Genomic DNA, 13,393 nt, shown 5'->3' with positions numbered 1-13,393 from the left:
TCCATAAATAGACCCAATTTGGGGACAATAGACCCATATTACATACATTTCCCTCGTGAGTTATTGTCTTAAAAAAAGTAAGTTTTTCAACTTTTCGTGGTTTCTGATAGCAAACGACATGATAAGCATATCTAAGCATACCATTTAGCAGTAGAATATCGTTTGCAGGTAAATTCATTGATGAGTTATGATTAAAAACGTAATCGATGGCTGCATATTAGACCGAGGTTAGGGACGTATACCCTACTAATCTCCATTTCTTTTCGTTATCTTCAGATTTTTTCGGAACCAACGATATCGGTGAGTTGAAAGGGGAAACTGATGGTTCAATTATGTCATCATCCATTAATTTTTTTACATGACTATTTATTTCATCCTTTTGTGAATGAATAATTTTATAATTAGGGATGTATACCGGCTTCTGATCAGTTAATTCAATATTTTGAGAGTGAAAATTATTAGTTGTCAATTTTTCGTCAGGAAGGGAAAATACATCATGGAAATTTTCAATTAGTGTTTTTAAAGGTTTTTTAACATATGAGGGAAAGTCATCAACTTTAGATAGTGAAAAGATTTCTTGTGATCTTTCGCTTCTAGTTCTTTTGCATTGAATTTTATTGTTTTGTTTGTAATAATTATTTAAATTATCAATTTTTGGATTGAAATTTGAAATCACAACAGAAGAGTCTGTTGAATTTATAAATTTTACTAAGGGATTTTGACGAGAAACGATGGTTTTTCCACAAAAAATACCGGGTTGTATTTCTTGAGAAAGTATCAAGGAGTCTGATGTTAAATTTAAATTTGGAACTTGTCGTACTACTTCGCATCGTGCTGGTATGAAAATATTATTTTGATAATTATCTTCTATTGGTACTGAAACTTCTTGATTCTGAATTTGAAATGTTAGTAGCCAATGGTCGTAATCTAATTTGCATTTGAATTTAATAAGGAAATCGCGGCCTAATATGCCGTCAGTATGAATAGGAAAATCCGATGTAACAATTTGAAAATTATGACATAATGTTATTGCACGATCAAAATGTAATTTAGTTACTGTCTGAGCTATTGATTCTTGAATATCTCCTGTAATGCCAGATATTCGATATCGTTTATTTTTGTCAACTTTTTGCTGTATTGGTACTTTGTTTATTTTTATTATCGAAATATCAGCACCACTATCGACTATAAATGAACATGAATGATTATTTCCCAAATCTAAATTAATAAAATTTGCCGCCTTGAGATTTATTGAGTATATGGACGTTGTGTTGTTTGTGGCAGCGGGTCCACATGATCTAAAAAATTGGGATTCATGTTAATTTGTTGTCGATCAAACATGTTAGTTAGAGTATTGATTGTCTTGTCGGAGGATTTGGTGTCTGTTAAACAAATATTTCGAGCATTATTTATTCTACCGCGCCCTCGAGCATTGTTCAAATTGTGTGAATGTGACCGCTGTTGTGCAAAATTAGAATTGTTACTTCTATGCTGATACACATAATTTGAACCGTGATTAATATTTCTAAAGTTGTTAGGTGTATGATTACGATTCCCATTAGTATTATTATTATTATTGTTATTATTAATGCGTCCATTGTTATAACTGTATCTATTATTTCTTCGGAAATTGTATTGTCTACCTCTGAAAGATAATATTTGCGTAGGATTGCTATTTTCTGAAATGTTTTCGTTGATCTTTTGGATTGCTTCTTTAAGATCCGTAAATCTTCCTGCTTTTAGTATCAATTTTACTTCATGACTACTGATTCCATCTATCAAAGCATCTATTTCTGATTTGGTTGCCATTTTTGATGCGACTTCGACTGGAATTTTGTTGGAAATGTACGAATTTTTCAGTTGAATTGAAAGATTTTCAATTTCCTCACAAAAATTCTGATTGGAGTTTTTTTAATTTAACTGTTTTCAGCTTTGCAATAATACTTTCAGGTGTTGTTCTATCTTGGCACCTGTTCTTTACATCTTGTACTATTAATGCAATTGTATTGGCTTCATTAGAGAGTCCAATACGAGCTTTACCTGTGAGCCTTGTCTTTAAAAATTTTGCTGCAATGTCTGCATGTGCTGCATCTGTTAGTTCAAGTAGTAAATTTGTTGCATCTACAAATGCATCTAACCCTCCTGGTGAACCATCATATGGTTGCACCAGCGAGGTTGCTGTTTTGAAATCAAATGGCATTTTCTTTTGTTTTTTGTATAATTTTATGCAAGCGTTTTTGATAACGTTTTAAATTTAAGTAAGTGTTTACCACAATCTAATCTAATATCTACAACAAATTTAATTTCTCCAAAAATATTTCTAGAATCTCTTAGCAAGGCTTTTTGTTGATGCTGCTCATAATTTTCTAGTAGATAAACAATATTTTCATATGTCTCTTTTGCTTTTTCTAACTTTTGTAGCAGAGTATCTTTTATGTATCTCCTATTTGGGGATTTTTTTAAATTGCGTAAAATTTTTGTCGAATCTTTAATTAATTTTTCTGCTCCGTTTTCCATCAAAGGGTTTAAAATACAAATTTCTTATATCTTTTTTTTTTTTTTTTTTTTTTTTTTTTTTATTGGTATCAAGCTGGAGCTGCGTGACAGCTTAATTTTCAAGACTTGACCCATTTGAATAAATTTTGCTTCTATCTTTGACAATACAGCAGAAGGACTAGCCTATGTTGGCCGCTTGAACACTGGATTCCGTATGTATTGTTTCAGGATAGTTATAGAAAAAATGCTGTGACGTGTGCGCGTAGATACATCCGCGTAGTAAACCGATTGAATAAGTAAATCCGTTTCGAACGAAATATCTAAATTATGTAAGTTACGAAAACCGCGCGAATTCCGAAAGCCGTGCGAGACAACCGAAGCGAGAAAAAAAAAGGCTTATTATCATTTAAAGAGTGCCACCAAAATAAATGTGATAGCCTATGTTGGCAAGTTGATTAATTTTGGTTTCCTCCTTAGATATTCTACTTATTTACTACTGAGCTTTGTATCAAATTAGTTAATTTAAAGAACGTATCAATCATTTCAAGATTTCGCGACCGCACCGAACAAATTCTATAAGCTCAAAAGCGTTTAACAAGCTCTACCGAATTGCGTATCACTTCTGCGTAAGCTCCGTAGACGTAGGCGCGTTGAATCCGACAGTCGGCAAAGGTTTAACCTGTACCAACACCGCTTAAGGAACGACCTCGAGTCAGTGAAACCGTTTATAGTTAAACATCTAAATTACGTAAGATACGAAAATCGCGCAAATTGTGAACGCCACGCGAAACAACCGTAGAGAAAAAAAAACAACTTATTATCACTTAAAGAGTGCCACCAAAATAAATGTGATAGCCTATGTTGGCAAGTTGATAAATTTTGGTTTCCTCCCTAAATATTCTACTTATTTTACTGTTGAGCTTTGTTTCAATTTAGTTATTTTACCGCACGTATCAATCATTTCAAGATTTCGCGACCGTACCGAACAAATTCTATACTACAGAAGCTCAAAAAAAAAAAAAAAAAAAAAAACTTTTGGTGAGCTCTACCGCATTGCAAATCACTTCTGCGTAAGCTCCGTAGACGTAGGCGCGTTGATTCCGAAAGCCGCGAAAAGTTAAACATGCATCAATACCACATAAGGAAAGATCGATTTTACGTATGGTTTAGTTCATAGATTAACATTGATTGCTGTTTACAAATGTAAGTACTTGAACACTAAGAAATAAGTTAACTCAAATGCTTTAATCGCATATATAAGAGATTTCGCGTATTGAGAGAATTATATAGTAATCGAGTACAACAAACTCAGGGGAATACAATACCTCCAAAAGTTTAAAAGCTAATAACTGTCACATAACTCTACTTTTACTTTTTTCCTAAACTATTCCTTTCCTTGTTAATCTGCTAAATGCTATTGGTCTGCCTGCGTTTTCTTTTTTTTAAATTCAATACTAAATAAGAAGATTTATTCTACAACTATAAAGGTTAGTTGCCTCCCTAAGCGGACCACCCGCATCCTAATTCTTTTGTTAATCTACCTAATGTCATTAAACTTTCTGAAGTTTATTATTTAAATTCATTTGATGGTTATGATATCTCATTAGTCTAAATTAATAAATTATTAAAAGCTCTAAGTCACCTAATCAATCATAACCCATGCTTTATTAAGTACCTGCACTTGTGCTTGTAATCTAAAATTAAACGTGTTTCAAGTACTTTTGATTTTGACCTATACCTATTTATTATATCTTAGTTCGACCCAGGTGACACCCTCAAGTGACTAAAATGCTTCATTTTGAAGTTAGTTTCCTAGCTGATTTTAAATTATATAGGGTATATGCTCCAACTACGCTCACACGTTTCCACTATGTCGTCCCACAAAATTACGTATGGATATATCACAATAGAAGCACGCAACAGTGGAAATCCCAAGCCATAGTTCAAACATTTATCCCAAATCAAAATGAAGCACATATAAGATTAGTTACAATACCATGTACAAAAATGATGTTTAACATTGTTCCCTGAGTAATACTTCAATGAAAACAACAATGAAAGCTTGTCACGCAAATAGAAGGAGCACCGTTGGGCACTTTCTGAAATATTTCAATAGTATAATTCCCTTGCAAACCCAAATAAATCTATCTGCGTAAAAATAAATAAAATAAGAGTGATTTGCGGCAAAACCCACCAGTATCACACCCAACGTCAGTGCCTATACGTAAGCGTACCACGACGCGGCTCTCAATAAAAGGAGTAACAAGTGTGATACTATCACTGCTGGACTAGATCTTTTGTTCTCTCATGCAGTGGTTTATCAGAGAGGGGAAGCTCAGTAATCCTCATTGCCTGCCCATGGCGCCATTCTATCGCGGCATGAGCCAGCAACGTCGGCCACAAACCCACCGTCTCCAACACTCCACTAGCATGAAATTAAGCCCGCCCACCAACAGCAAGGTGCAAAAACTAGCCAAGGGGAGGGAAAAATACAAATTTCTTATATCATATCTAAAATAACAAATTTAAAACTACAAAATTGTCACAAATAGAAATGTGTATAAATTTCACCTGGTGTTTAGCCCGTTCTTTTCCGTCCATCGGTTGTTGTTCAGGTGTTGGTTGTCGTTCATTTTCCGAGTATCACTGCCATCGATTGTTGGTTATTTTCTCACACGTGCGAGATGCATGAGCCCTTTTGATTTTTGGCAACACGAATGTAAATTTCTCTTTTGGAGCATCGCCACATGCAATATGCTCCAGCTACCAGTAACATCACCACAAAACATGCTGCAATTATATTAACTGCAACAAATGACTGTCCATTCACTGTTGTTGGGACTATTTGTGGTGCTTGCTGAGCAACCACAATGTTCTCTTCCTTACACTCTGAGGTTCCCATTTTCGTCAAGCACTGTCGGGATCACTGTGTTCACGATTTTTTTGTTTTATCTGCTGCCGTCCGCTCAGATTTAAAATTGCACTGAACACCATAACTTTTTCCATCAGCCCCACCGGTGGTAGCTATTTCACTAGTGAAGAAGGCACTGCAGTTTTTAACTATGTTTTTGCCAAGTTCATAATGCCATAACGTCACTAACTTTTTCACTGACAAATACACGAGCGAAATAGTGTCAGCGATGAAACACACAGCACTTGTCACTAATTCACGATGTGGATTACTTTTTACGCGTTGCGCCTGTCGTTAGGTAGCCATATGGTAGCCTCCATTAGCCATTAGTTGGAGTTTCGGACGTGACGACTATACACAAGAATTGATCAAGAATCACACTAGTTGTTTATTCCACTCATATTTTATATCTTACATTCTAGTACTTCAGCTACACTTCAAGAGAATGCTTACGCCTAGCTTATCGTACGATTCTCTTTTTCTCTCTACACATGCTCTGTCATACATTCTTACGTGAGCATGAGTGACCGTCGTAGCTTACGTTCTTATGACCTAGTTGTGGGCTTCTGGTGTGGTGGCATGAGGAAATAAGTAAGTTTACTGGTAAGCACATTGTGTGCTTGGAAGTAGGTTTTGGAAACGATGACCAAACATTGTTGTTTAAAGTTAAGCAGAAAGGAATGTAGGAAATGGAAGTTTAAAGATACACCACACTGCGGGACTCCTGTCCACACGAAGTGCCTCAACGAACAGATCCTTGTCGAAAGCCTTCGTCTTTCACTTCCGGTCACAAGTTCTCGTCCTCCGTACTGCCACAGTATTCCGTTGGCCGATGCCATATCGTATCGCCTGATGGTCGCTATGGGTATATCCTTCACACACTCTCCAATCCATGTTTGCCATCAGCGACGGACTGCAGAAAGTAACGTCGATAATGGATTTCCGGCCATCTCTGCGAAAAGTGCTGCTGGTGCCTTTATTGGCCAGCATAACTTCCAGTTTTGCCAGAGCTTCCAGCAGACTGTGCCCTCTTGCATTGGAACATCTGCTTCCCCACTCCACTGCCCAAGCATTAAAGTCTCCTTCGATGACTACCGGTCGTCGTCCGATCAGCTCTTCGGTAAGTCCATCCAGCATCTCATGGAACTTCTCCATCGTCCATCTGGGGGGTGCGTAACAACTACACATGAAGATTCCGTTAATTTTGGCGATCACGAAACCTTCGTATGAGCTCGCAACCACTTCTTGAATGGGGTATCTGCCCATAACTTGTATAGCAGCCATCCCAGCTCTATCCGCCACCCAGTTACCGTTATCGGGAGGGACTCGATACGGTTCCGCAATGATTGCAACGTCGCACTTTGTTTCTGTTGTCGACTGCCACAACAGTTGCTGAGCAATGTCGCAATGATTGAGGTTTATTAAGGTTACCTCCATTACTGTTGGCCTGCCATCGCCTTTTTGTATGCTAGGCATTTGAAGCCTCCCGTCGTATGATCGTTACCGTCCTTTTTTTTGCAGAGCATACACCTCGGTTGCTTCGTGCAGCCTCTTGCAATATGGCCTTTCTCTCCGCATTTCCTGCACAGATTAGATCTGTCAGGGCCATTGCAGTTCGTCGCCTGGTGACCAAATCCCATGCACTTGAAGCATCGCTCCAGTTGCTTGGTAACTCGAGGAGTGGCTTTCAGCGAGCACAATGACCAGCCAACCTTGACCTTGCCCGTCTCCAACAGCTTTTTCGCTGCAACTGTCGAAAGCCGTATAACCGCCGTTTGCATGCCGCCGTACGCCTTCCTCATCCGGATTGACATCGGGACATCTCCCAGATCGCAGTGCACTCTCAACGCACTTCTTAGCTCCTCTTCTGTGGTGATCTCGTCCAGGTCCCTGCACTCGACCACTGTCTCCTGAGATAGGGCTCTTACGCTCGCCTTTTCGCCAAGAGACTTTTCGATGAGCTCCTTGAAGGCTGAGCTCTTGAAAGTAGGATCCTTCTTCAGCTCAAAGAGCATCTCGCGTTTCTGGGTGCGCCTGGTTTTCACCACGTTCTCTCCTAGTTGCTCCAACTTCGGATCCTCTCGAACCTTCCGGAGGAGTGCTGCATACGACGTTTTGACCTTAGCTTCGACGATCAGAGCATCGCCCTTACTTCGCTCCCGACGAGTCCTGGGTATCTCCTTCTTCTGTTCAGCTTTCTTCTTCACTTCTTTTTCCTTCCGTTTTTTCCACTTCTCCTTCGACTTCTCGACGATACGCCAGCCTTCCTCCTTGTTGTCTTCCTTGTCGTTCTTGACTTTTTTCAACTCCTCTTCCTCTCCTGGCGTTTCCCTTTTCCTCTTCACCGAGCGTGGATTTCGAGGTCCCTTTGGTGTCTCCTGTATTTCAGCTGCTGCTTTCTCCTTGGCCTCGATCAGCGCCCTTTCGGCAGTCACGGATCTCGTCCTCAGCGCATCCTGTTCACGTTCGGCAGCAATAATGGCGGATTTGATGCCCGTCACCATTTCCTTAATTGCCTTGTGAACGTTGCTCTTATCGTTGACGAAGTCATGGAGTTCATTGATCCTCCTACTGACCTCCATCAATTTGGTCTTCCCAAGCTGCAATCCTTCTTGGGGTGTGCTACTGCTGGATTTCGGTGTGAACATCTGGCTTAGCATAAGACCTAGCTCGCCTTGGTGTCCTTGCTGCTCACCTTGGGGCTTACTGCTGCTCACCTTGGGGCTTACTGCTGCTGCTGGAACTTTTTGGGTTTTCTCATTTTCTTCTTTTGGGTTTTCTCATTTTCTTCTTTTGTGTGTTGTGTGTGCGTGTGTGTGAGTGAGTGAGTGTGTGTGTGTGTGTGTGTGTGTGTGTGTGTGTGTGTGTGTGTGTATGTGTGTGTGTGTGTGTGTGTGTGTGTGTGTGTGTGTGTGTGTGTGTGTGTGTGTGTGTGTGTGTGTGTGTGTGTGTGTGTGTGTGTGTGTGTGTGTGTGTGTGTGTGTGTGTGTGTGTGTGTGTGTTTGTGTGATTGCACCAAATGATTACATTTCTTCCTCATCTCCTAGTTTTAACTGCGTTCAAGAATAATTAACTAAAAAAAAAGAAAACTGGAGAAAACAACAAACAAAAAGCGTTGCAAAAGTTCATACCATAACATATCCAACTTACTATGTTACTAAAATTACAAATGTAATTTTTAATTTTATGATGAAAAGTTGCTCAAAATAGCAGCCTGTAATTCCGTACCAGAATCCGCCTCCAATTTAATGTCTTTTGATATTTTCGAAGGCGATCACTCCGCAGCCCATTCCTGCTAGTAACTCTATTTAATTGTTGGATACCTAACAATTGGATGGAATCACCAGCAAGAACAGGTTGTGGAGTGTTCGCCTTCGCCTTATTGAGTATATGGATGAATTATTATTACTGAATAACTATTATTTACGATAGTTACACGAAATAAATAAAATATAAACTACAAACAAAACGTGACTACTAAAATCTCCAAAAGATATTCTCACAAATATATTTCACGCAACCAGGAATCTCAAAACCATTAGACGCTATAATGATACTCTGCACATTAGACATAAGAAGAGGCCAAAAAGCAAGCGTTCGACACACAAAACCCGACAGATCCACTTGCAGTCACAATCAACGATTCTACGAATCGCGAGCGCTCACGAATCATAGAACCGCTGACTGCGACGCTTTGAAAGCGAAACTGACAGACTCTATGCGTCAAACACCCGCCCTCCAATCTCCTCCTGCATCCAACAACACAAATCTCCATTACAACATCTAACGAATTCAAAACTCCGTAGAATCACTTATCTATTGCAAGTGAGTGAAAGCAACCCTGCATGCAACTTACTGCATACACTTTTTCTGTCTATCTTTCTATTAGGCCTGTGGACATGCGTTAGCTTCGAAACTTCTAACCAAACTGGGAAATCTATCAGATCACAAAAACTTGAAAAAACTTGCTGAACAAAAATATGCTGAAATAAAATAAAATTTTAATAAAATGATGTGCAAAATTTACTTGAAGATCATTACTTTATTGGTGAGAAGTTTCTAATAAGCCCTCCCAGTTCCTCTGTATACAGAACAAATCTGATACTATAATCAGAATTGCTCAGTCTGCATGAAGCAGCCGATTTCATCAAGGAAGTTCTATTAACAACCAAGAATTAATCGTTTGAGGCATACTGAAGCATTAAGAAGGTGATATGTGTCACTATAGGAAATCATCATCGTTGCAAATATAAAGAAATTAAACATAACCCTTTGCATCAGTACCGTCAACCTCCATGTCCATGGGGAGGGACTAACGATGTGAACTTGATTTTGATCTAAAAAGTGATCAATGAACCCTAAGCGGGTCCTCTGCATCCTATATCTATCTTATCTCGAATACCAAATGGCAATGGTTTGAATGTATCAATATATAACTTGCCATATCGCAAATTTCCAAAAACAAACATGCACACAGTAATTTAATCCAAGTAATTAGAATGTTGTAATTACTTCAATATGCGTTATATTGGCCATATATTTTTTTTATCGGGAAATGAGGTACATTCAAATAAACCCTTTCACTTGGCCAGGCTTCAGAATTATCCAGTGGGTAGTGCGTTCTACACTCCATGTTCCATTTCTTTCAAATTCACCCAAAATTTTATACTTTACCCATTGAATGTTGAAATATTGTGACAGAGCACGTACTTGAGGTCTAGGTTTATTGTAGGACATCTAGGTCACAGATAATCGTTGAAAAATTACAGGAAAACTGTGAAAAATCACCGAACTGTTTACCGAAAGTTCAGCTGTTGAGATTTCGGTAAAATTTCACAGATTTCGGTAAAATAATCTTAGTGTGTGCGTTTCTCTTGATCACGTCTCTTGTATTGATAAATGCTTTTTCCGACACACCAAAACAAGATTTAGGCTCATTTTTGCAGTGAGACTCTTTGATTTTATATGAATCCATGAGATTTTGAAGATCTAGATCATCAACGTGTTAATCTAAATCTCATCTCGTATTTTTTTTTTCTACAAAGTAGACGTATTGTAGAACAATTCTGCTAAAAAAATCATATGATTATCGGTTATTTTTTAACGCTTTTTTTTTGTTTAAGGCAGTGGTTATGTTTGAATTGGGTTTATAGAGATCTCCAAGCGCAATCTCACGAACACTAAAATCCAACATCCATATATAAACATGAAAAAGAAGAACCAAAAAGGTATCGCGATATCACAACTACTTAAAAAGGTAGCGCGCGGTCTCACGCACACTTTTGTGCATCTGGAGAACTCTATTATTGAATTACCGGCAAAACAGGAATTGAAAAAGTGGATTTGAATGGACACCCTGACTGTATATGTGCTGTATCACTTTTACTAAAGAGGCTGAATAGGGTACCGCAAAATTGGAACTGTCAAAGCCTTGAAAAAAAAATGTATTCTAATCGAACAGACAAGCTGAGATTTGCCTGATTCAGTTTTTTTTCTATTAAATTTGTACAATACCTTTCTGAAAATAGTACGCGTCCGATGACTGTCCCGCAGGCATGACACTAATGATTTTAGAATTGTAATTTTTAATCGGGTCTGTTGTGTGGTAGCAACTTGCATAGCTTCAAGTAAACGTAGCATATCATCATCGCCCCCAGTGTTAACTATCATTTCTTTTACGATTTCTGTAGAAGTAAAATGTATTAATATAAATGTACACATTTGGTTTTTATCTGGTTAAACATAACTTACTCAACACACTGTTGCTACAACTTTCGAACCGTATCATGTCGTGGATACATTTAGAACCACCACTATCTCGAAATACGGTAGCATTGCTATTATTTCCACTCAAAAGAATCATCAGTGCATCTAGAATCATTTCTCCTAATACCAAGGTAGGATCTAGAAATGTACATAGGCCTTTTTGCAGAAAGAATTAAATCAATACAATTAACGTAGCATACCTTTGGTAGAATTTGAGTTACTTTCAAATGGAACAGTTTCCAGTAAAGATTTGTATTTTTTTAAGCAGTTCACGAAAACTTCCAATACACCAACTTCTCGGTAAACATCACAGAAGAGATTGCTATGTTTTAGTAAATTCAGGAGCGTCTTCATACAAAGAATACTGCAATCAATGGAATGATTTGATTTTAGCAGCAGGGACAGCGAGATCAACTCTTTGCAAGGTACGAAGTTTAACTGGAATACAATAAACTCCAGCAATCCAAAGAAACGTTCCCTAACAGGAACACTTTTTAAGTGTATTACTTCGGAAAATTGGCAAAGTGTGTTTTGAGATTCCAAAATAAAGTAGTTAGCATTGTCTGAATGGTACACGCTAGATACGGCATCCAATATTATACAGCAGAGTGAAGTATTGTCAGATTTCAAGAACACTGTCTGTAACACCTGGAAAGCGTGCAAATTTCGCACACATGTACCACGAGCAGATATTTGTGGCATTTTGAAACCTTGCATTTGGAATAAAGAATTATTGTTGAATGTGACCTTTAGTTCATTATATCCACAAATACAGAGAGATGCCGTCATTAAAACCAGGTTCCGTATTGCAGCTTCCGTATCGGGAGATTTCTGATCTTCTTGATCCAACCTAGAAAAAATCAATATTTTAATATTGCACGTTTTAAACTGAAACAAAAAAATTACTTGATCAGAAAATCTACCAAAAATAAATATCCTTGACAAGATTTAAAATCATCCAATAGTATTTGTGAAACTTCGCTCGAATCTTTCAGGAAGCAAAATACGGATACCACCATTTCGACTACTTCCAAAGGCTGTAATTGTGATGATCTCTGCATATTATCAACACATAGAGACATGCATCCTTTGTCTATAAAAAAAAAATTTAAACTTGTTTCAAATCAATCATGAATTTATCTACATATACTTACTGTGCAAATAGTCAACTACTTGATTCGTCAATCCGTGACGTGAAAGGGTGGTTAGAACTTCAGCTGCTGATTTTCGCCATATAACATTGTACGGTGGGCATTGAGATGTAATTGCAGAAAATAGCAAGGAAAGATCGTCCATTCGTGCCAATTCATCGGCCGGATATGGATGAGAGCATAGACGTACCAGTACCTAAGCAAATATAAATTTAGCAATAATATCGGGTACATAAGGATCAGCTCCAGTATTAAAAAACATATAAAAATCAACAATGATACACTATTTTATTTTGCATTAGATGCTCCAGGGCAGACATGACATTCATGTCATTCTGCTCCATGACGTAGAAGGGTGAAACCTTCCTGAAACAGCAAGTAGGCTAATGGTGTTCCCATTTCATTAAAATCATCAAGTGTAACGATTCAGCTCTGTACATAGTACCAAATGAAATACCGTGTCAACCCAAGCATGGTCTCCCGTAGATAACCATGGGAATACCACAATTGGCAAATCAAAGTTGGCACCCGTGGAGAATAGAAGAACTATTTTAGTTTCAAAATGATGCATGGTGATGTATACGAGTGCAATCTTAAAATTTATTTATTTTGCGAACAAATTATTGTAATCTTTTAATTTTGTCGAAACTTTTAACGGAATCCCTTTATGACGAGCTTTGAGTGTGTTGGTTCCGTTATAATTGCTTACATTTTGGGGGCTGTTCATTAACTATGTAGAAAGTTTTTTTTTTTTTTTTTTAAACACAATTTTTAATTGTCACCTTCCCGTGGAAAATTTGGAAATCATCATCAATTTCATAGTTCTTCTATTCTCCACGAGTGGAGGCGAACCAGCCCAAGGCTGAAAGCCTCTTTAATAAAGTTAAATAATAATAATATTCTCCACGGGAGTTAACTTCGATTTACTAATAGGCCTTTTTAATGGGAACTTAACGATCGATTCAGCCTCTGGTGGTGAATAGGAGAACGTCAAAAAGAGTGTTGTGAGCAGAAATTTTTGCCTTGAGACATAGGAAGCGGAACACATTTTTACTTTTCCTGATAAATT

General features: G+C 37.9%; 1 protein-coding gene across 2 annotated transcripts in view; it reads right to left on the bottom strand.

The window, feature by feature from the left end:
* LOC135712845 (WD repeat and FYVE domain-containing protein 3-like) overlaps positions 1 to 13,393 on the bottom strand; it is a 134,034-nt gene that overhangs the window by 53,099 nt on the left and 67,542 nt on the right. For both annotated transcript variants that reach the window (XM_065235908.1, XM_065235909.1), the window contains exons 5-9: positions 12,328 to 12,520; positions 12,080 to 12,266; positions 11,374 to 12,023; positions 11,159 to 11,311; positions 10,922 to 11,091 (exon numbers count right to left, since the gene is read on the bottom strand). In XM_065235908.1, the coding sequence (XP_065091980.1) occupies positions 10,922 to 11,091; positions 11,159 to 11,311; positions 11,374 to 12,023; positions 12,080 to 12,266; positions 12,328 to 12,520 (1,353 nt within the window). The remainder of the gene's footprint in view (positions 1 to 10,921; positions 11,092 to 11,158; positions 11,312 to 11,373; positions 12,024 to 12,079; positions 12,267 to 12,327; positions 12,521 to 13,393) is intronic.

Source organism: Ochlerotatus camptorhynchus, unplaced genomic scaffold (genome assembly GCF_037179485.1).
Source record: "Ochlerotatus camptorhynchus isolate MF236.1 unplaced genomic scaffold, CSIRO-AGI_Acam_v1.1 ptg000505l, whole genome shotgun sequence".
Classification (NCBI taxonomy): domain Eukaryota; kingdom Metazoa; phylum Arthropoda; class Insecta; order Diptera; family Culicidae; genus Ochlerotatus; species Ochlerotatus camptorhynchus.
This window is presented reverse-complemented; position numbering and strand designations above follow the sequence as displayed.